At 50.9% G+C, this 24,281-nt stretch overlaps 1 protein-coding gene across 4 annotated transcripts in view; it reads right to left on the reverse strand.

Moving 5' to 3' along the window:
* Positions 1 to 24,281, reverse strand: part of LOC142000809 (protein-arginine deiminase type-2-like) — a 64,545-nt gene that overhangs the window by 27,477 nt on the left and 12,787 nt on the right. For 2 of the 4 annotated variants that reach the window (XM_074975392.1, XM_074975391.1), the window contains exons 2-6: positions 19,699 to 19,882; positions 18,606 to 18,678; positions 7,798 to 7,859; positions 4,746 to 4,863; positions 2,273 to 2,398 (exon numbers count right to left, since the gene is read on the reverse strand). In XM_074975392.1, coding sequence (XP_074831493.1) covers positions 2,273 to 2,398; positions 4,746 to 4,863; positions 7,798 to 7,859; positions 18,606 to 18,678; positions 19,699 to 19,882 — 563 coding nt within the window. Of the gene's footprint in view, positions 1 to 2,272; positions 2,399 to 4,745; positions 4,864 to 7,797; positions 7,860 to 18,605; positions 18,679 to 19,698; positions 19,883 to 21,703; positions 21,762 to 22,332; positions 22,597 to 24,281 lie in introns of those variants that run through there. The other 2 variants (XM_074975393.1, XM_074975394.1) reach the window with 2 other exon arrangements.

Consider the following 24,281-nt stretch of genomic DNA (forward strand, 5'->3'; position numbering starts at 1 on the left):
CTTTAAAATCTGTGCATGAAAACGTGCTACCTAAAAGCTAGGGATTATCCTGGCAAGACTTTTTCCCGGCAATGATTTTCTAAAAGCCTCTTTGCTTTGATTATTTCTCCCAATCTAATAAAATTTCATCTGGGTGATACGGCTTGTGGCAGGTAAAGATCTGGTAGCTAAGTCTCTCTTTGGCTGTTAATTGGAACCCAACCATAGACAGGCACTGATTTTTTTTTTTTTTAAATCAGCCCAAAGCCCAAGTCAAATATGCTCTGGCATCTGCAACTGACTGCACTGCCCTGGTATGAACGGCCAGCTCTGGGAGAAACATTAGGCCAAAGGCACTTGCCAGAGATGCTAACGGCCCTGCTCTCTGTAACATGAGGTATTTAATTAATGTCCAGAGAGAGAACACAGTGCTCACATCAATGGGAGCTCGCAGGGGAAACAGAGTGGAATTTTGGCAAGGGAGTGGGATCAACTCATCACTCATTCATTCGCTCCCTGGCAGCTCTCAATGGGGGGCAGGTAGTTGGCCTGGTGGATGCTGGCTTTGCATTGCACTGAGCTAAGGCAGAACACATCCCTGGGGGGAAAGGCCTCACCATTTCACAGCTCTAATAGGAAGTGAAGGTCGTTGGCAGCTTTAAGCATAGCACGCCTGGTGGGCATTGCCCCGTCTGTGTGACTATGGGAGACACATTGTGTCATCAAGCGGCACAGGGCCTGGTTGTTCAAGAAGACGGGAGACTGCCCAGCAACACCCGAAGGCTATAGCAGGGGTGGCCAAACTTTCTGAGCTGCATATGATAATCTTCAGAAGTTCAAGTGCTGGGAGTGCCTACTGGGGCTTCAGACCTGTGGGGTGCGCCTGCCTGGGCTCTCGCCCTGCAGCAGAGTGGTGGGGCAAGGGATTCTGCCCCGAGCCCCACCAGGTGCCACCGTGGGGCAGAAGTGCCAAGACCCCACTCTCCATTGGGCAGAAGATCCTAGCCCAACCACCGTATGGCAGAAGCCCCAAGCTCCCCACCGACACTGGTAGTTGGAGGAGTGGGGGGCTCCGCGAGCTGCACTTTACCTGTAAAAGAGCCGCATGTGGCTCGTGAGCTGCAGTTTGGCCACCCCAAGCTATAGCAAAGCATGCTGGGTATTCAGCGGGACTCAACAGCGCATACACGTTTCCCTTAGAAGACAAACAAAACCATCCAAGAATAAACCTAATACAAACCTGGTCACCCCAAGGACCCCATAACCTGATTCTGAGTCCATTCCTCCGTCCGTCTATCCCCACTGCCTGTTACTACCCCCAATGGTTTGTCTTGTGATCACCTTAGGCTGGGACACGGTCAGTGCGTCTCCTTGCTGTGTAAAGCACCATGCAGACGTGTAAAGCACCATTCACAAGTGTGAAATAACAAGATCAACTTGGCGTGGTGAGGATTCCGGCACAGCCACGCTACGGCTTGAGATTACAGGGTACGAGCAGTGGGGTGGGGGGGAATCCTACACAGACCTTCACCATGTCTGTTCTCAGCAGTGTTATCCCTAGGCCCTCACTTTCATTGAGGGTGAACTCCACCCTCACGGAAAGCAGACATGAGATCCCAGGAAACAAAACATCTTGTGCTAGTTTTGCTCCCAATATGTCAGATGGAGACCGAGAGAGGAAGGGCCTGTTCCCAAACTCCACCCACAAACGGAGAGAAGTCAGATAGCTTTGCTACATTAACGAGCGGGGAAACTCGTAAACGTCAGCACTGCTTGGCTCATCATAACGCTTCAGAGTCAACACCCCATTGGGAGGGAGGAGGCAGTTCGCACTTCCCAGAACGGTTGTTTCTGTCACATCTCTTTGAGACAGGCACATCTCTAGTATCGGACAGACAGCATCGCTTCAGGGTCCATATTGGGAAAGCTATCTTTGCAACTATAAAGCTAGAAGCCTAGGGCCGCAGCCTAGTCTGTCCAAGGACTCCAAGGACTCCTAATTGATACCAGCCCGAGCAAGATCAGGTATTCTTTTACATGACAGTAAACTTTAAATTCTGGGGGAAATGCTGGAGCCACCAGAGAAGTGCTGGAACAGTGAACTACTGCCCGCTGGGTGAGTGATTCCCAAAGGGTCAATTGTTTTAGTGGGAGGGATGTGCATGGAAACCTTCAACAAAGCACATACAGGAAACAAGAGAAAAGGAAAAGAAGAGTTTGCAGCACCAGAGAGGGATAAAAAGCATCATGAAACAGGGGGGAGGGGAAGAGAAAGAAAAGAGGAACCACTTACTCTCCACATAAAAGACTCCTACTTTGTCCGAGTCAGACATAGGAATGTAGAGAACCATTTCATACCCAGCAGGCAGCCTTTGGGGGCCTTCGGTTCTCAAGATCATCCGAGACATGTCCCGCAAATCTAAAAAACAACAACAAAGGCAAATGAAGGCAGGACATCGGATACAGCATTGTCACCGCTTCCGTGGTTATTAAAGTTATCAGCTAACAACTGTGTGTGGCAAATTAATGAACAAGAAACATATGGAGGTGGGTGCCTGGGTCAGACTGGGAAAACCAGAGCACCTTCCCTAGGTGATCCATGAAAAGACCAATGGCAAAGGGCAGTTGCAGACACCCAAAGTTTCAGAGAATTCACAAACCGATTGCTTCTGCGCAGAGGACTCTGGAGAGGAAGGTGGTGATCACACTGCTGTGTGCATCCCATCCCTGGTTTAGAGACGCATGGTCACACAGGCGACCATCCTGCTGCCAAGCCCCAGAACGAAGGATGAGAACCACACGGGGCAGACCAATCTCTTTAGCCTGGGCAACAGCTCCATTGCCTTAGTGTCATAATTCAGCATTTCTGATGCAAACAGCTGCCAGTAATAAGAGAGAGACTGCCAGTAGCTCGCTCACAGGGAAGCCTGCTGTACAGTTAAATAAAAACAGTAACATCTGTCCAGTGTAACGAGGCACAAGTGAGTGGTAGGTCAACGTGTGCGCTACAGCGGCTGATAGGCAACCCGGGGTCTTCCCCTTGATTACACCATCCAGTTATTACTGGAGGAAGTGGAACCAGCATGTTGCATCTGCTCTTCACAAGTTCTCTGGTTGCTGTGCAGGGGAGATGCTGTCCTTCCCCGTTGTTACTGGCCTGTGAATCTTCACATATGTTGGAGAAACAATTTCCACTCTGGCAGAGGTTTAGAACTGGGGAGCGAGCACTTTGTACCCAGACTCCCCCTGGGCTCTGAAAGTCTGGCCAGGTTCTTCCCTTTTCTCACATTGGCACCTGTCATAAAGACTCTGCAGGCCAAATTCTGCCCACAGTGGTATCAGCGTAACTTCCACTGTCTTCAGGATCTGTCCTTTTACCCTTATGCGACCTCACCGAGGCAACTGGCTCACACGGATGTAACAAACCGAGAAGGGAATTTGGTCCTGCCATTGGAACTTAGTTAAGGATTCTGTTTGTGATGCAGGAGCCAGAAGAGAAGCCAGCTCACTCACGGATGGGTTGCTAAGTGTAGCACGGCAGGCACTCACCACCACGGCGCCTCCTGCTGGTCATCTGGGAATTAGCTCAGTTCCAGCCTCGGAGCGCCTCCTGCTAGCCGGTGTCTTCCTACCGGTGGGGCCTGCTTCCTCCTGATCTCCACCACTTATAGCACTTCAGGCCCTGCATCCCTCCCACACCCCAGTGCCTCTTACCTTGGGGTGCTGCCCCACAACAATGCTCCCACAGTCCGGATCTCCCCTCCCCGGGGAACCCCAATCCCCTAAGCCCACCTCGCCTCAGTGACCCACTGCCAGTCCTCAGCTAGCCCCTTCCCTCAGGGGCAAACTGTAGTCTGAAGTGGCCACTCATCATTGGCAAAGGGGTTTGGACCTGCTGCCTTTCCAGCCCCAGCTGCCTCCCTGCAGCCCTACTACTTCCCCTGGCCTTTAGCAAGGCCTCAGCCTGGGGACGCACCAGGCCAGAGCTCCGCAGCTCAGCCTGCCTTTCCCCAACTCTGCTCTGCCTCAGGTACCCTGCTTGCTCTTCCAGACAGCTTGGTCTTCTCTGCTCCTCAGCTGGAGCAAGTCTTCTCTCACTCCCTCCGCCTGCCCTTTCATCAGGGTCAGCTGGACCCTAATTGGGTGTGGCCACATCGGTGGCTGTTTACCCAACCAGCCTCCCCTGGCTGCTTTTAACCCCTTCGGAATCGGAGTGCGGTGACCAACCCGCTACACTAAGCAAAGTAAAACTTACTCATCCCTAAACTGATCTGCCTCTGACCTGCCTCAAACACATGGGATGCAGATCTGCTGAGTCCAGAGTCAGTGCTTATGTAGTTGCTTTCCAGGAGAGAACCTCATTTTAAAAGGACACTGAAGGGTCAAATGTGGCCCCAAATACAAGTTTAGTGAAAAGAAACTTTTTAAAAAAGATAAATTATACCGTGTCAGAAACAGTGGGGGGGTTTAATGAGTAACCCATTCCCTTGCAGTTTTTGCAGCTTAAACACTGCATCGCGGTGCTAGCACATGAGAACCTTAACAGTGAAAGCGACGAGAAAGTGAAATGGACTTTTTTCATCATCTGTGCAAATGCGACAGCAAACCTGAAAAGTGAAAGGTAAATTCACTTTTAAAAATTCTCCCTGCTTTGATAACCTGCGTTGTTATTAGCAACATAGAAAAGGAAATTTAAAAACAAACCAACACTCCCCAAAGACTTTTAACCCAACTGTGAGTTATAAAGGACAGGGGTCTGCTTATACCTTCTTTGCTGAATATTTTTTCATCGTCGCAATCCAGTCCAGAGATAAAAGGGTTGTCCTTGTCGCAGTTCACCAGCAGGATGGCTCCTTGCCCGTCTGGGCCCCACGTCCATGTTCCCTGAAAATATAACACTCTGGCTTAGTGCATGGGCTCCCACGTCTCCCGCTAGTGGCCAACCCCAGTGACTATAAGCCTGTTACTCAAAGAAAAGAATAATTCCTTTAGCTCCCAGGGTTGGAGGCCTGTGGTTTCAGTGCATTCACTCCTCACTGATAAGAATGGTGTCTGCACACATGCGACCCCAGTTTGTGCCAAACAAATTGAAGGCCACTTTTAGGAAGAGCATCTCCAAAAACCCATAGCAGCCTAGGTGAGCAGAGAAACTCTCTCCTCCACCCCTTCCCAGCACCTGCTACAATCGTCAGACACCACAGTAATCTATCTTTACCATCCCTTCCGGTCCTAAACTGCTCTGCAGTGTTGGGAAATGGCATGTGTGGGGGAAAGGGAATCTCTAGCTAATGAAAGGATGCGCCCTCTGAACAAGTTGGAGAACTACACATGCGTTGCGTGGAGACCGGAAAGGATAGGTTGCCTCGGAAGGATAGGATGCTTTTTAAACCCAAGAACGAGTGGCTTGATAGCGCCATGTGGAGGCCTTCTCGCAATGGAGAGAAGGCAGCTCTGATGAGGGCGATAAGGAAATGCATTTGCTTTGCTGACTTGGTTGCATTATACTTGTTCTGTGGTGACATGTACATTGTGATGGTGACTTGTGTGTGAGCAAAGCTTCATGTGAGATGGAGGGGGGCACAAGGACAGAGACACCCCCCTACCTGTTTGCATTATTCCTCTGCTCTAGCATTTGTTTTAATAGGTAGCTATGGAAACATTTCCAGGGGGACTGTGACATCTACTCAAGTGTCTGCCACTCACGATGCAATGACTTTGAGACCAGGGCTGGAAACAACCTGCCGTGAAGGGATCTGTGCTTACATACTATGGTGATGGATCCTCCCCCCTGGTCCTCTATTGCTTCATTCTTGGGACCACCGCCTCGTCTTCTGCAGGCCACAGATTTTTTTTTTTTAAAAGCAAGCACCCATCGGCGCCAGGAGAAGTTGGCACCTGTGACTGAGATACCTAAGCCAGGGATTTGGGTGCTGAGCTCCTTTCGGGCATTCAGGACCTCAGCCAGATCCTCAATGTATGCAAATCAGCATACTTCTATGGAAATCAGTGGCACTGTGCTGATTTATGTGGGTGAGGATCCAGGCCTTGGACTGCACCTCTCTCCGCTCAGGCTATGCCATTGACATGTATCTCGCGCAGCATCAACTGGTCATAGATGAAAAATTGTAATGAGCAAGCAGGCTTCCGAGTGAAAAGATCGTGTGCAGATCACATCTTTACCTTGAGATAACTGATTGAGAAAGGGCCAGCCTGCCAGAGAACCTCTTGAATGTCATAGATTTCACCAGAGCTTTTGACTGCATTCATAGAGAGTCACTATGGAAGATCTTATGACAATATGGGCTTCCAAGAAAGATACTGTCACTGGTCAAGATGAGTATGAAGGTTCAAAATGGAGAGAAAGTGGCGAGACCAATCATTTTGATATCATTATTGGAGTATGGCAGGGCTGAATCCTATCATCCTTTCTTTTCTGCATTATGATCGATTACCTGATGTGAAGAGCAACATCAAAGGAAGATACAGGAGTTATATGGAATAGAGGAAAACTTCAAGTTCTTGACTTTGCAGGTGACATTGCTCTGTTGGACACAGATGATGACGCCATGAAAAAGACCCCTGTCAATTGCAAGTGTGAGACTGCCAAAGTAGGATTAACAATCAGCCCAAAGAAAATTAAAGTCAGGACTGTTGAAAGAGGAATTAGCAGTGATGGTATATATGTGATTGACAGTGTAGAATACGGCATGGTTAATGAGATTGTATACCTTGGGATCACAATCTGCGCTGATGGCCAACTCCATAAAGAGATGGAAGCAAGAATTGCAAAGGCAAATGGAGCTTTTTTTGAGACTGGCTAATATTTGAAAAAATTAGGAGATTCACACAAGAAGCAAGATAAAGTTATACAATGTCACGGTGATACCTACACTGTGATATGTGACTGAAACTTGGCAAATACTAGAAGCCCACAACAGGAAACTCAACGCATTCCATCAGAGATACTTGCAGAGAATACATGGTGTCCACTGGTGGCATAAAAGTAACTAACGCTGATGTGCTTCGAAGGACTGGCCACCAGCCTGTAGAGACAATGATTCGAGAAAGAAGGCGGAAGTGGTTTGGGCATGGTGCAGATTCCTAGACAAGTCCCTGACTGGATACCACCTGGTGGAAGATGGAAAAGCGGAGCACAACAGATGACATATAAAAAAAACCATTGAGAAAGATATCACTGTCATGGAAACAGAGTATAATGGAGCAAGAAATGTGCCACCAGACAGATGGACGTGGAAACTCGGGATTGCCTCATGTGTCACAATGCGTGAGAGCACCTAATCTACCCTGATCTATCCCTCACGGAGGCATCCAAGTGTATTACCACACAGGACGGACCTCCCCCTCAGCCACATGATTTGCAGCTCCTGGAAGCAAGCCCTGTGTAGGGGTGCAGCCACCAGTGGCTATGTCAGACGCGTTGTGTTCTATGTCAGATGTTGTTACTCTGTGGGAAACAACATAGCTTCTCTCTAACTCTGCCGCCCCCAGCTTCCTGTGGGGAAGAACAATCAGCCTAAAGTGCAATTTAAACCCTGCATCGGATGACTGTGATTGACTATGGCTGTACGTAGGTACCAGGGGTCAAACACATATCCTAAGGGAAGGAAAGTCACAAGTTTATTGAACAGCGATTTCATTCCAGGCTCCACACCCGGGCCAAGGAGTCACATTTCACAAAGTGTCCTAAGAGGCCAGGAACAAGTGGATCCTTTAAAAAACACAATGTGGAAAGGTCTGTCGGAGTCTGCAGTGCCCTGCTGACACACGCTAGCACGGTGGAATCAAAGGCAAAGTTACCTTCCTTGGGTTGTTCTTTTCGACCACTCCATCGCGATCTGCGTCAACGTCCAGAGAGATCCCTAGGAATACAACACTGCTATTACAGATCACTGCTAACCTTAGGGCAAGTGGGGGAGGGACATCTCAGTGGTTTGAGCATTGGCCCCCTAAACCCAGGGTTGTGAGTTCAATCCTTGAGGGGGCCATTTAGGGATCTGGGGCAAAAATTGGGGATTGGTCCTGCTTTGAGCAGGGGATTGGACTAGATGACCTCCAACCCTGAGATTTTATGAAGCCCTGAGCCATGCAGTGCAAACAAGAATTGAGGCAGAAGAGGCAATTAAAAAAATCTGCATGGAACATAATATTCAGTGAATGTAACAAATCCATTTTATAGATTCACAGATGGTAAGGCCAGAAGGGACCACGGTGATCATCTAGTCTGATCTCCTGTATGGCACAGGCCAGAGAACGTCCCTAAAATAATTCCCAGCACAGATCTTTTCAAAAACTATCCAGTCTCCACCTACAGATCGTGAGGGATAGCGAATCCACCATGACCCTTGGCAAATTGTTCAGCTGAGCTCCTTGGGCTCAGTCTATGGTGTGCTTTCCAATCCTTCCGTTGTTCTCGTGGCTCTCCTCTGATCCCTCCCCAAAGTATCAACAGCCTTCATGAACGTGGGCGTCCCTTCTGAATCACCTGGGAAGCAAGTGAGTTAAGCCCTGCGAATTGGATGGGTGCAAACATCTGCAGGGAGACCAAGTCTGCATCGGCAGCAGGCAGGGGGGAGACCCCCCTGTGCATTCGTTCAGGTGAACAATCTCACCCGGGTTTCGGAGCACTCCAGGGATGGGCGCTAGGGCCTGTTCATTAAGAGCAGCCACGCTAGGCGCAGCTGGGCCCAGTATTGGCATCACATCATCAGGCAAGAGACACTGGTGAGTTCCCTGGCCGCTCCTTGTCTCAGTAGCACAGAGGGGAGCGGGAGAAATTGTGGAGGTGGATGCCCAGTGCTGATGTATCAGCATTCCCTCTTGACAGGACAGTTTGCAGAGCCCTATGCACAGTGATGCAGACAGGGCCCCATCCAGCCCCCTCCCAGAGTCCCGCAGCTTCCTCATGCACGCAGCCCCCTCTGTTGTCTCCTGTTGAAGACGCCCCAGTGACCGTGGCATTCGGTGAGCTGGGAAGCCGGGGGGGGGAGCTGCAGTGCACCTGCCTGAGTAGGGAGAGGGCAGGATGGGCATTCAGGGGCCGATGTGCCACTGATGTTGCTCCTCGTGGAAGCATTTACGCCCGTGCCCATGGAGTGCACTTTGCACAGGTGCAAGTGCCATCCTGACATGCAAGGGCAACGGAGACTCAGGACGTCAGAGCCAGTAGTGGCCCAGTAGCACCAGAGCTGCAGACGGAGATGGATACAGTGATTTGCTGGCACTGGGCGGGGTGAAGGGCGGGTGGGTGTGTATGATGTAGGGGTCCTAGAATCACACAGACATTAATGATGCTTTATACTTCTCCAATTTATCCATTCAGGGGGCTCAAAGTGCTTCATAATGAAATTAGCCTCACAGACCCCTTGTGAGATGGGTATCACTATACCAGGGGTTCTCAAACTGGGGGTCGAGACCCCTCAGGGGGTCATGAGGTTATTACATGGGGGGAGGAGGGGTCGTAAGCTGTTAACCTCCACCCCAAACCCCACTTTGCCTCTGGCATTCATAATGGTGTTACAGAAGTTTGAGAACCACTGCACTATACTAATTGGGCAAATGGAGAAACTGAGGCATAGGAAGATTAAAGTAACATGTCTAAGGTCATGCTGGAATACTATGCAGGGCTTCTGACTCCCATGTCTGTGCCTTAACAACAAGCCTAGCTGTCTGCTACTTATCTTAGCAGCTAGCTCTTACCTAGCACTAGATCTCAAAGCACTTGAGAAAGTAGGTCAGTCTCATTATCCCCATTTTACAGATGGGGAAACTGAGGCACAGAGAGGGGATGTGACTTGCCCAAGGTCACCCAGCAGGCTAAGAGCAGAGCTGGAACTAGAACCCACATCTCCTGAGTCCCAGACCAGTGCTCTATCTGTTACGCTACCCTGCCCCCTGTAAACTGCCCCTTGGAACCATCGCTCACTGGCGCCCAGTGTAGGCATCTTCTTTTGTGGCTGCCCTGCTGAACAGCACATTTGAAAAAGGAACTCGCTTACAGCTCAGCGCACAAGCATAAAACCAGCGCTGTCATGTGCTCTGCCCGGGTGCTACACAGATTAAGGGGAAATATCACAAGGATTGTGTTCACCGGGCACAGGGAACTTCCGAGAAGCAGAAGAGAAAGAAACTAAGGAGCAGCTGGCTCTTCTCTTCCCCTTGTCTCTTTTCAGTACCGGCTCTCCCGGAGCTCTCCCTCTGGTGCTGTCTGGTGGCCAGATTCCGTCTAGGCTGTCATCGTTTCTGGTAGGGCATGGCCCAATGGCTAGAGCACAGGACAAGGAGCCAGTATAACCCACACACCTCCTGGGTGTGGTGGTCTGGCCCAGCTAGTGGCCCGGAGACCAGTTAGAGATTAATGAGTCTGCTACAGCCTTAGCTAGTAGCCATGTGCCTTTTAGCTCACGCAGTAGTGGTTCATGCACTAAGCTTCAGAGGTCCCAGGTTCACTCCGAATGACCAGAGTCTGTCGGTATTACACCAGAACTCGTGGGTTCCACTCTGAGATCAAGGAGTATGGGTGGTTCAGTGGCTACAGCAAGCGAGTGGGTGTCAGGATGTCTGAGTTCTGCTGTGTGACATGGGGTAAGCTGCCGCCCTGCCGTGCCTCAGTTTCCCCATCTGTAAAAATGAAAATAATACTCACCTTTGTAAAGAGCCCTGCCCTGGCACAAGGTCTGTAAGTGCAGCTAGTAAGCGTGAGAGCTCGCTGGGGTAGGAAGGGATTCAGCCATCACATTAGAAAGGCCTAATCTCCTCCTTTTGTGCCCCCCCCGCAGATATTATTTCACTCCTCCAGACTGCATGCGTGCCTTGGTTTACTACAACGGACCCCTGGAAAGCGGCTGCCTCTAGTCAGCCTGCGGGTCCGAGCGAATAATTGATTTCTCAGTTTGGTGGCTGAACCGAAAAAAAAAAAAAGTTAAGCTCGTTTCAAACCAAAAATGATTTTCTCCCTGTTCTTTCTCATGAAAGGGGGAAACTGAACCCCTGAACGAAATGTTTCAAATGTCATTTTGAATGGCTATTTTCTAAACAAAATAGCCAAACGGTTCATTTTGAAAATGTCAAAATGAAACATTGCTTGCAGTGTCGGTCCCAGGGTATTAGAGAGACAAGGTGGGGGAGTAGGGTTGCCAGGCATCCAATTTTTGACTGGAACACCCGCTCGAAAAGGGACCCTGGCGGCTCCGGTCAGTCCAGTCGGCGACACAGCAGGGGTTTGGGGCTAAAGCAGGCTCCCTACCTGCTCTAGCGCCGTGTGGCTCCCGGAAGCGGCCTCCAGGTCCTTGCAGCCCCATGGCGCATGGGCAGCCAGGGAGGCTCTGTGCGCTGCCCTCTTGCCAGAGTGTCGGCTCCGCAGCTCCCATTGGCTGGAACTGTGACCAATGGGAGCTGCAGGGACGACACCTGCAGGCACGAGGGTGGCGTGTGGAGCCTCTCTGGCCAAACATGTGTCTGGCGGCTGCACGGACCTGGTGGCCACTTCCTGGGAGCCGCGGTAAGTGCTGTCAGGACCCGGCCCACCCCAACCCCCTGTCCCGATCCTGGGCCCCCCCCAACCCTCTGCCCCAGCCCGGAGCCCCTCCTGCACCCCAAACCCCTCATCCCCGGCCCCACCCCAGCCGGAGCCCTCACCCCAACCCCCTGCCTGGAGTCTCCTCATTCACCCCAAACCCCTCATCCCTGGCCCCACCCCAGAGCCCGCACCCCCAGCCAGAGCCCTCAGCTCCCCCCCACATTCCAACCCCCTGCCCCAACCCAGTGAAAGTGAGTGAGGGGCAGAGCAAACAACGGAGAGAGGGGGGATGGAGCAAGCGGGGGCGTGGCCTCGAAGAAGAAGCGTGGCAGGGGTGGGGCCTTGGGATGGGGCGGGGCAGGGGTGTTTGATTTTGTGCAATTAGAAAGTTGGCAACCCTATGGGGGAGGTCATATCTTTTATGGACTAACTTCTGTTGGTGAGAGACAAGCTCCTGCTTACAAAGAGCTCTCTTCTTCAGCTCTGGAAAACGCTGACCTATCTGACAAGAAAATTGAGGGTTTTGTTTGGCCAAAACTATTTGCCACATTCGACCCAACTTCATGAACAGTTTTGGTGCCCCGAAAGATGCATTTTTCGGACCAATTTCCTATTTGCCAAAAAGATCTCGCTCAGCTCTAGGCCCTGCTCAAGCTCTCAGCTACAAGGCAAGTGGTACAGACCCCGGACAGACAGAACGACGAGAGGTGAAATTCTGGCCCAGGAGTGCGGCTTCCCGTTTCCATAGTGCTGTCTTCTGTGCCAGCTTGTGCTGGAGAACCCAGATCTCTGGCTTTGTACTGTGCAGTGCTGGCCCTAAACCAAACCAGCTGGGGCGGGAGGGTGGCTTTGCTCTTCCAACGTGCCACAAGAAACCGAAGCCGGGAGAAAATATTGAAAGGCATGTACTGTTGACCCCAACAGAGGCGTGAAACTTCTCCAAGCTGCATGCCGGGTGTTTAGCATTCTAACAGACACATGGTCAGTTAAAGCCAGAGCCTAATCTCATGTCCAGTTATCTCCCATGAGGACATGCTTGTTTTCAGATATGGGCGGGTGGGTACATAGTGGTGTGCATGTTTAAAAATGAACATCCGATCCTCAATAAAGAAATGTCTGAGGCAGCATTTCGGCTCACGTTCAAAGGCTTTAGCAAGCTGTCAGGGTTTGAAATCACCGCTCCCAACATGACTATTCGTTTTCACTCATATAGCACTATAGGATTGCCAGGCGTCTGGTGGAGTGCCGGAGCAGGGCCGAGGCGCATGGTGAGGCCCCCCGACCCGGCGCTCCTGCCCGGGCACCGGATCGGGGCTCATACCATGTGGCTCAGCTCTGTTCTGGGGCGCAGGGTCGAGGGCCCTCCACACTGGTATAAAGCAGGAGTAACTCCATAGAAATCAGGGGAGTTACTCTGGATTTCTACTGGTATAAACGAGAGCAGAATCTGGTTCTTATGGCATGATCCAAAATGTATTGAAATGGGCAGAAAGACTCTCACTGACTTCAATGGGCTTTGGATCAGGCCCCAAGTCCCTGATTCAAGCCACTTGCTCCCAGAACCTGCAGCTATCCATTATTATTACTGTAACACCTAGGAGCTCTAGCTGTGGACTGGGACCCCCGTGTGCTAGGCGCTGTACAGACACCAAACAGAACAACGGTCCTTGCTCCTCTGGTGACAGCAAAACAGTGTCTTTTACAGAGGTGTGGGTCCGAATGGCACCCACTGAGTCCGGTGGTGCTTCCCAAACAGTTTCACGGTAGCAAGCCAAGTGGTTTGTTGGTGCGCAGTGTTGGATTTCAGCACCTAGTTTTGCCACTAGCTATCTATTTCAACACTTGGTGTGTCATCAGTATTTGCACTGAGGGCGTTTCTTTTTAAAGGCGGCTTGCGGGGTTATAAACAGCACCTTCTGAGTCAGGGCAAAACCAACCCCCACATTAGGAGAGGAATTTTCGAGTGCGTGTCACTCAACCTTTAAGTCATCTCCCTGCTTGGGAAGATAAAAATCTCACCCTCACACTCCTCTCTGGTGCTTCCTTACTATTGGCATCACCTGCAAGACTCCCATTACTCAGGGCTGATTCTGCAAACTTTACATGTAGGCCTTGCACTAACAGTCCCACTGAGACCCCTCGCCCCACTAAGGGTTAGAGAACGGGGCGGTGGAAGCTTCCGGGGGGGGGAGGGGAAGAGAAGGGATGGTACCACACCCCCCCCTTCCCCGAGCCTCCACCCTCATGCTGCCCCTTCCCCCGCGACCCCACCCCATGCCACCCCTTCCTCTACAGCCCCTCCCCCTGCTGCTCATCCTTACTGCCAGTAAAAAGTGGGAGGGCTCTTTTAAAAGTGAGGGGCCCATGGCCCCTTTGCCCCCCCCCCCATTGGAGAATCAGGCCCTTAGGTGCCACTCCTGCAATTGGGTGTGTGCGGGTGGACGCTTGCAGCTGTGTGGAGCCCTGCTGAAGTCAAGAAAGACTCTTCTACGGGATCAGGGCCCTATGCGGTCGCTACGGGCCTGGCACAAAATCTCAGCTCTAAACGTGCCATCATTTTGCAGTGTCCTTTGGGGAAGAGGCTGCCATTCGTCATGTGTTTTTGGACAACACAGACAGCAATAGGGCCTCAATCCTGACGGCATTACATTACAAATAAGAGAGCCCATGTCTATTAGTCGATCAAACTGCAGATCATGAGTGTAGATCACGCTCACTGTACATGGCATTAGTTTATTTAGTCACATTGATCACACTCTAGATTTTATTCAGCATTAGCAGCAGTATTCAATACGTTTGTTCTTTATTCAGGCAAATGGATTTGGGCCGATTACCATATTCTTCTCCTAAGAAGTCACAGCTCCAAAGCGTTTAATGAAGGCCCCAGTGCCTCCCACAACCTTTCCGTTTGCTCTCTGCCTTGCCGTTCAAACTCACAGCTTCTTCGCCACCAGTCCCCTTTTGCACACATGCTTCGATGGAGTCATTTTGCCACGGCTGCATGGTACCGGGGAGAAGGCTTCAGTATATCGGGTTTCCAGACACGTTTCGAGACATCATGTGAAACAATTCTGTCCCTGCGTAAGCTGGTTTGCTGCTAAGGCGACAACAGAAACAGCTCGGGCAACTCCGGTTACTTTCGAGTGAATTTTACAAGAGAAAAAGAGATTTGAGGCCCAGCGCCAAAAGCAGCAGAAGCTCAGCGAAAGACGGTGAAGACAAACTACCAACATTTCCTCTGCACAAGCCCTGCGCAAACCAGATGCTACGGGCTAGGTTCTGATTTCCATTTTACAGATGTGGCTCGGAAGCAAATCAATCAACAATGCTGCTAAATGGATGTATTGGTTTAACAACGCAGACTTCTCCTCGCTCTTGTGCGTCTGCGGGGACAGCATCCAGGACACGCAGAAAAAGTCAGGCATTTGTATTTCAGACGTGTCTAAAAGTTTCAGCTAAGATCAGCGCCCCATCATGGTAGGTGTTGTATAGACACATCTCAGAGATGCTCTCTGCCCGGAGGAGCTTGGACCCAGATCCTTGATTTCAATGGAAGTTAGACATCCCAATACCTTTGAGGATCTGGGCCCTGCAGTATAAAGAGCCAAAACAGACAAAGGACCCGCAGAGAAAAGGATCCCTATTTTACAGGGGGGGAACTGAGGCACAGAGTTTTATGCCTGTATTTTTGGAAGTTTTTGGCACACACAGGCAGGGCCAGATTTTGAAGCATTCAACTTCCATTTAGACACCAAAGCGAGAAGCTGGATCTTCCAAAGAGCACCATGCATTGGGCGCATGCGGTTTACGGAGCCCTTTTTAAAAACCTCCGTCCAATTGCATCCCCAAGGAAGCTGCTGGCTCCTTTGAAACGACGATGCCTGTAGTGGGTGCCGAGCCCTGGAAATTCTCAGCGTGGGCTCTTCTGAAAACCTGGCCGGAAGCGACTTGCTCAGGCCACCCAGAGTGTCTATGGCCAAGCCAGGAATTGAACCTAGCTCTCTTGAGTCGCAGACAAGCGGCTCATTCACAGATCTGTCCGTGTTTGCCAAACTGGACAGGCTTGCTCAGAATACTTGCTCTTAAAAAAAGAAAGAGCCCCAGCCCTGTTTATTTTTTCCATCATCAAGGGAAAGCCGAGGGAGTAGATCGTGCATCTGGGCTTGCGTGTTTTCATAACAATATTGCAGCACTGGACTCTGACCCCCCAGTTCTGTTAGGATTACAGATGAGTCCAGAGTGTAACCCCAGATCAGAACACAGAATCAGGGAAATGTAGGACTGGAAAGGAAATCAATAGATCATCTAGTCCACTCCCCTGCACCGAAGCAGGACTAAGTATTATCTGTCGACCATCCCAAACAGGTGTTTGTCTAACCTGTTCTTACAAACCTCCAGGGACAGAGATTCCATAGCCTTCTTAGGTAATTTGTTCTGGTAATTTGTGCTTAACTACCCAAACATCCTTCAGCTGTGTGTGCATGAGAGTGAGAGGAAGAGGGAGAGAAAATGACACAAATACATAATGGGGAATAACTGGCTTGGCAGCAGCACTGCTGAGAAAGAGCTGGGCGTTGTGGTGGATCACAACCTCAACAATGCGATTCTGTTGCAAAGGAAGTAAATTCAATTTTAGGTTTCACTGACAGAGGCATAGCATGCAAGTCACGGGAGGTGACAGTACCACTCTGCTCGGGGCTGGTGAGGCCTCAGCTGGAGTATTGTGTCCAATTTTGGTCACTGCTGTATAGAACGGATGTAGAGAAACTGGAAAGGATCCAGAAGTGAGCAACAAAGATGATCAAAGGGCTGGAATTCAGGCCGTACAAGGAAAGGCTGAAGGAACTGGGTATGGTTAGTTTGGAAAAGAGGTGATTAAGGGGGGCATGACAGTGGTTTTCAAATACGTGAAAGGCTGCCATAAAAAGGATGGAGAAAAATTGTTCTCTCTTGCCACAGAGGGCAGAACAAGCGGCCCTGGGTTCAAACTACAGCCCAGCAGATGTAAATTAAATCTCGGGAAACACTTCCTAACTGTAAGAGCAGGAGGCCAATGGCACAGACGGCCTAGGGAAGTCATGGAAGCTCCTTCACTGGAGGTTTTCAAAAAGAGGCTGGAGAGCCACCTGCCTTGGATGGTTTAGACACAACAAATCCTGCCTCTTGGCAGGGGGTTAGACTCGATGACCCTTGAAGTCCCTTCTAACCCTGTGGTTCTATGATTCTATGATCCAATCCTGGACCCATATCCATATCTCTTACCTATGTAACCCACACAGCTCCTGGGTGCGGTGCTCTGGCCCCTCTAGTGGCACTGAGACCACTTGGAGATGAATGAGTCTGCTACAGCCTTAGCTAAGGGCCCTGTGGCTTTTAGCTCATGCAACAGAGGCTCATGCATTTCGCTCCAGAAGTCCCAGGTTCGATTCCGCCCACTGATGACTGGGGTCTGTCGGCATTACACCTATATACCAAGGTGAGCAAAGTCCCCAGCAATCCCACTGCACTTCGGGATTTTGGAACTGTGACTGAAATTTGGCAGGTTTAACCTGTCTCCAGTTAGTATCAGGCAGGTAGCAAAGCATTAGCTCAGTACTTCAGGGCTTCCCAATGTCCAGACCGCTCCTAGCATGGAGAATGACTACGTATCAATGTAGAGACAAACCCTGATGTAAGACCCAGCTTCTGACAAAGATAAAAATGGGTTTAAATGGACTAGCGTTTGAAATCTCTTCCTGCCCTTGCTAAGCCCAACACCAGCGGTAATGGTCTCCACAGCTGTATCTGTGGGTTGAGTGAGCCTTGGTGTATTTCTCAGACACAATAGAGGGGTGGGGGACAATTGCACCCACATAAGTGCCTCTGTTGCTAAGAATTCTCCAGCTCAGATGCTTCTTTGACTGGGAAGGCAGGCACCAGGCAAAGACACAGCAGTGGGTCAGAACAAAATTCCCAGTGGGCCCTGGCCACATTACTGCATGCAGCCGACTAGCAAGACAGCTGACTTCCCAATTTCATCTCAAAGACGCATCAAAACCGCCGACTAAAATCAAGAGGCCCCGTTTCTGAAAGAGTTGTGCCTCTCAGACAGTACCTCAGCCACAAACTTTCTAAGGCTTTGTGTACACTGGCAATTGAAGGACAAAACTTATGTCTTTCAGAGGTGTTCCCCCCATCCCAATGAAAGACAAACGTTTTGCCACGACAAGTGCCTGTGTGAACAGCGCACTGTCGGCAGGAGCACCCACCAGAAAGCAGCATCCCCTCCTCCCCCCACAACACCTCCCGCCCACTGGCGGCCCTGATGATCACCTCCTCCCACGCCCTCCACGATCAGCTGGTCCGTGGCATGCAGAAGGTGCTGGGAGGAGGGGGCGGAGTGGGGCTAGGGCGCACTTGGGGGTGGAGTGGAGGCAGGAAGAGGTGGGGCGGGTTGGGGCGGAGTGGGGGCAGGGCCTGGGACTGAGCAGGGCTTGAGCACCCGTGGGGAAAGGAGAAAGCTTGTGGGGCTCAAGAACAAACCCTGGGCCCTCTGGTTACGGACTGCGCTCGTAATCTACACGGCGGCTGGACGGGCTTGATGTCTCCGGATGCTGCTGCTGTGGGAGGGTGGCTACATCACTTACCCAGCCGCTAATTCGGTGCTTGTGCTGTCACAAGCCACGTGCTGGAAGACGACCCAATGGCAGAGGTGGGAATAGAACTACGGTCTCCTGGCTCCAAGGCCACCCTCTTTCTCCGCAGCACAGCCACTGAACCCAAAGGGAAACTGGAACCGTTTCTGCTAAGCCCAGCAGCCTAAAGAGGCCAGAACCCCCGTCACTCTTACGTGGGTCCAGAGCAGCTTGGTAACTCCTTGCAGGCAAAGCATGGGCCATCGCTTTGACTACAAGCTCAGCCTTGCTGGATTTGCTTGGTCTTTGGCCCCGTGCTTGCCAGAAGCAGGACCAGCCGTTCATTTCATTCCAGAGTTCCCAGGTCTAAGCTGATTTCTTTAAGTAGCTCACAAAAGCTGTATTCATTTGCAACATAAAACCCAAGTGACACAAGATTATAGGTTTTGGTCTGCCCCGAAAGCACTTGCACTTACCAATGCCTGTCAGGAAGACGCCAGCTTGGTCTATGGGAGGCCCTCCATTCTCGCCGTAATAGTTCACCGTTACCTGGAAACACACAATGCAGGCTAGTGAGTGAGAGGGGTGGGCAGGACAGGGCCTGGCAATTTACACCCGGTAACCGGAGAGCGACACAGTGCCAGATCCTTTGTGCCACTCTCCCAGTGCCGCTTTCTGCCCCAGTGCTAGCGCTCCAACCCCTGCCTTGGGCTTGGTTCTGTCCCTGCCGTGACTCCTGCCCCTGCTCCTCTCTGGCCAACTTTGCTCCCTTCACATCCATCCAAATTGCTGCTGCGACAATTAGCTGCCACCAGGTCGCTGCCTTCCCGGAAGCTCTCCCCTCAGATAGGGAGCCATGAGAACAGCAGGCGTTTAAGCACAAGGATTTTACAGTTAAAAACCTTTTAGTTTCACGATCCCAACAGCCAGATTGTGCATCTATTTCACAGCCCAGCCCAAACTCCCCAAGTTTGCTAGCTAGCTTGCAGAGTTGGACAGAGGATCCCATGCAATGAATTGATCTGATCGATTGGGCCCGTTCACCCCCTCATTTGCAAGTTGTTCATGAACAGACCAACAAAACAAATTTCAGCCGAGGAGTTTTCAGCAAACAACCGGTCCTGGTGTGCAACCATCTCCGTAGGTCACAGGATATTTTAACGGCTTCCTCATTGGGTGAGTGAAACACTTAAAACATGAGAACAGCACCAACTCCTAACAAGATTGTGGCCATCCAACGCTTGCCAGCTCCCGTGGATGCCAACGAACGTGGCAGTGTCTCGGGAATGCTCAGCTCTGGGAGTTTTTCATGCTGGTCTCTGCCCCTGGCCACTGAGTGACCTGAGTGAAAAGTACAGCGAGTGGAGCATTACAGTCGGATGTCCTCAGACTGACCCTTCATCAAGGGACAGAGTGGTGTTACCCTGTTGGCTTTGGGCCCATCCTAGTACAGCAAAATCCTGTGTCAGGTGCCCCTCACGTGGTTACCTACTGTTACCTCATCCCTGCTCCTGTCTCAAGCCAAGTGAGTGCCCAGGATACAAGAACTCTCACTGGGCTTTCCTTTACCTTGTTGTCATTGGCTTCAGTGCTGGCTTTGTTCATGCTGAGTTTCAGGATTGTCCCGTGGTCGAGAGGCCACTGCTTCCCTCCATTTGCGGGGGCCACCTGCGATTGGTCATCGGTAACTATTTCAACTTGAACCCCGGCTGTGTGCTTCACGCTGAAAGACACAGCACCTGCGGGAGCCGCTCTGCAACAGAGAAAGGGAAGGGGATCAGTCAGAGGGCTGTGGAGAGAAGAATCGGAGATGCCTCACTGTCCCCTACCCGGCAGCCCTGACCCCCTGACCTTAGGCAAGAGGAAAAAGTGGCTCAGTGATCACTGCAGAGTGTATCCCGGCAGCATTTTCATACGTAGTGACCTGATTTTCAGAGAGGCAGAGCGCCCGCAGCTCCCATCAACAGAGGTGGCGGGTGCTACAGCTAAGCACTTAAATCCCTATGAAGGCACCTACAGAAGTGGCACCGGAAGAGATGCTGGGCACTCCTGAGTTTACATTGAAGTCAATAGAGAAGCACCTGCTCAGCACCACCAAAGATCAGACCACTCAAGCGCCAAAACATGGATTTAGCTGCCCAGTTTCAGGCACCCGAGTTTGAAAATACTGACCAGCCCACGTAACACAACTGACGCCAGCATGGTGCAGCCCTTCACTTCCCCGGCTGCCCACAGATCTGGCTAAGCAGGGTGCCTTCTTTGCAGTTAAAATGAACTCTCGACTCTTGCTGCCCCCGATAAGAAAAGATCAGACCTTCCATTGAGTGCATGATGGGAGCAGCCTACCCCAAAGGTTGGAGCAAGGGACTAGGAGCCAAGAGCCCTGGGTCCTATTCCCCCACTCTGCCACTGGCTAGGTTAGTTTGAAGAAGTCACTTAACCTCTTGGGGCCAGATTTTTAAAGGTACCTGTGTACCAAAATCCCACTGATTTCAAAGAGTACTAAGCATCTAAATACCTTTACAATCTGGTCCTCTGTGCCTCAGTTTCCCCATCTGCACAATGAAGAGAGTCATATTTTCCCACCTTTGCAAGAGCTCTCAGATCCCTGGCTAAAACTAGGGATTTCCTAGATGGGAACTAGCTGTGAGAGCTCTTCGAAAACACTAACCAACCTGATCCTTAATATCCAGGCCTTTTAATGCTATGCACGTGAACTGGATCATGACCTCTCTTCCAGCCAGCCCCAGTTATAACAAGCCATGCGGCTCAAATGCTGAAATCTTAGACAAATGCCAGGCGTCTTTTTGGAATGACTCGTGGACATTTTGTACATACTACAGAAGGCAAAGATTGCATGAATAGCTGGAGACCCCCAAAGATCCTTAGGATGGGGGAAATCTAAAGAGACATCCAGCCAGTTTCTCACAATTAAAGGCTTCTGTCTAGAAAAGGATCAACACTGGAATGTCAGCTAGTTGTAACTGATGGCTAGTTTTAATATTATAGGACAGCTTACAGACCCCAGTCTTTGTGCCAGGCGCTGTACAAACACTTATGAGACAGTCCCTGTCCTCAAGGACGTACAATCTAAACAGACAAAAGAGGGGGTGGGGAAAAGGCAGACGACATTCTAATAGAGTGATCAGAGCGATGTTTGACAAACATGTTTATTTCACATTTTTTCACCCCTTCAAGCAATTGACAAAAAAATCAACCAATCAACACCCCCCCCCCCAAAAAAAAACGACCCCTCCCAAATCACAACAAAACTGAGCGCTGGAGAACATTCCCTCCAGTTATAGGACCCAGTCAATCCCTTTTTAACTTCTCTGATCACAATGAATGGATCACAGATCTATTCCATAAGCCGACATGGGCATGTCAAGTGCCAGTTAAAATTGCTACGTGACAGTAATGTCCTGGCCTACCCACCACTTACAAACGCAAGCCTTTTAAACCCAGTGGAATGAATCCCTGAGGAAACACACAGCTTTCCCAGTGCACCCAAAGAAACACACACATTGGGTGAGATTTTCAACTCAGAAGATTTAGCCATATGACTCCCACTCACTTCAATGATCTTGCAAGGGGCTGAAGGCCCTCAGCTTCCACTGGAGTCCGAGTCTCTTCTAAAAAAAGTTTAGATATGTTTAAGAACATAACGGCCAGACTGGGTCAGACCAAAGGTCCATCTAGCCCAGTGTCCTGTCTTCCGACAGTGGCCAGTGCCAGCTGCCCCCGAGGGAATGAACAGAACAGGTCATCATCAAGGGATCCATCCCTTGTCGCCCACTCCCAGCTTCTGGCAAACAGAGCCTAGGGACCCCATCCCTGCCCATCCTGGCTAATAACTTCATGGAGGATAGGTCCATCAGTGGCTGTCTAGTTCTTTTTGAACCCTGTTTCTGTTCTGATTGGCTGAACACGGTAGATCTCCACTGCAGAAAAAGGGGTGGTCTTAACTCGGGTGAAAATAGCAGCCAAGACTCAGCCGTGTACTCCAGTGAGCAGTTTGAGTTCGAGCCACCAGGGCAGCCTGGGGTTGAACTTGACTTGCCAGTCCACGTTAAAACCCAAGTTGCCATGTCTTCACTGCTATTTTAACCTGGCTTAGGAACATACCTTCGTTTCCTTTATATATTTTTTTTTTTTGCAGTGTAGACTCACCTTTAGGATCAGCGTGAATACTCACGATTATACCTCGGAAATGGCCTCTCTGCGAACACTCCTCACGGTCTGTCTAACGATGTGCTGCTCCTGCGCTCGCTAGGATAGGAGTTGCAAGGGAATGCTAACAGGGTGCGGCTGAAACTGGAGCGAATTCACTGAAAAACCTCCCAGAGGAGGTTCAGTGCATTCACCCATTTCTATGTACAAGGCATTCTGTGGCTCCCCCATGCCCAGCCTCGCAGCCCCATGCTAATGTGAATACAACAATACAGCTGGCACGAGCCCCAGTCCTGTGAAAGTCACATTTTTTAAAATGGGGGTGGGGGGAGGAGATCATAGCAGGAAATCTTTCCAGGAACCCATTTGCCGTAGTGCGGCCAGAGCCTGCTGGCACTTGTCTGCTGTGTGAGCAAACAGGATCCAGGCTGTCCTCACTCCTTTCCCCTCCTCCCCCTGGAATCTTTGGCTTTGCAGCTACCTGTGGAGGAAATTAAAGGGAAAACATATATACCAAGGAGGGAAGCAGCTGCAGGAAGAGCCGAGGTTGCAGCCCGGGAGCTGGTCTGACTCTGGAGCGAAGTGAAGTTCTCTTTACAGTAGTTACCTGGGCCCAATCGTGTTACCCTTGAAGTCAAAGGCAATACTGCCACTTACGTGGGAGTTGGCCCCACTGACTCACGCAGGCTTCACTGTGTGTTTTCAGGGCCCATCCTGTGCCCTTTGATAGCAATGAGACCAGGGCCGTGGTGGAAGTCGTTTTGGGCTCTGAGCAAGTCTGGGGTGGTCCGTGGGGACAGGCGTCCTGTAAGCATGCTGACAAATCTGGGGAGGTCACCTCTCAATGCTAAGATGACGAGACCTCTCGGCTGTTTTCAACACAGCGTGCGGCTGGCCTGCCTCTGTGACGTAGCAGGAGTAGAAGGTGCTCTGCCTGGCGCCAGCCATCCCTCCCCACAGGACTCTGGAAGTAGCGACGGGCCAGCTGACTGAGCGATTGGCCACATTCTGTTGATGTCCCCCTGCTGTATCGCTCGTTCTCCACCAATGCAATCCCTGCCTCTTCTAAGATGACTCTGTCCTTACAGGAGATCAGCTCCTGGATATAGAGCTGCTGGCGTGAACTCAGCTTTGGCAAGGCTGAAGTGATGCTGATCAGGAAATGCTTGGAGAACTAGCCAGGTGGTTGTCCTGCCCTTCCATCGAGGGCTTCTGCCCCCTGTTTAAGAGGCAATGTGGCCTAATGGCAAGAGCAACAGATTGGGACTCAGGCAACCTGGATTCCATTTCCAGCTCTGCCACTGACCTGCTGAGTGACCCTGGGCAAGTCCCTTCTCACCCTGTGCCTCAGTTTCCCCACCTGTAAAATGGGGATAATGAGACTGACCTCCTTTGTAAAGCGCTTTGAGATCAGCTGATGGAAAGCACTAGATAAGGATGTGTGCATTATTTTAAGCCTCGGGAACCTACTCAATTCCGCATTTAGTCTGGATAGCAACGTAATGCCCCCTTCCACCTCTGCCTTTGCTAGGAAACTTCAACTCTTCCTGCCTGACAAGGATGAGCCCAGCACGACACATATGTTCCTTGCTTCCAGTGTGGTTAACTGCAACTCGCTGCATCTGGGTGTGAAGGGGCCAGCAACGTGGCGGCCCCAGCACATGCAGAAAGCAGCAGCCTGCTCGTCAGTGAGATGCAAGCTCATCGCCCCTCTATCCCTCCACTGGCTGCCTGGCTGCTTCCATTGCCAGGTCAGGGCCCATGTCCTGATCTTGGAGACCATCAGAGGGTCAGCGCTTAGCTCCCAGCAGCGGTCGCATCTCAGTCTGCGTTCCACCAAGACCTCTGCAGTCCTCTGGACAAAGCAGGTTCACAAAGCCTAGGACAAAACGAAAGCCCCAGACGCAAACTGTTCTCTGTTGCAGGGCACAGCTGGCTGCGGAACGAGCTCCAGAAGACGTCGGACCATCCCAAGCTGAGCC

This window comes from Natator depressus, chromosome 18, assembly GCF_965152275.1.
Source record: "Natator depressus isolate rNatDep1 chromosome 18, rNatDep2.hap1, whole genome shotgun sequence".
In the NCBI taxonomy this organism is placed as follows: Eukaryota; Metazoa; Chordata; order Testudines; family Cheloniidae; genus Natator; species Natator depressus.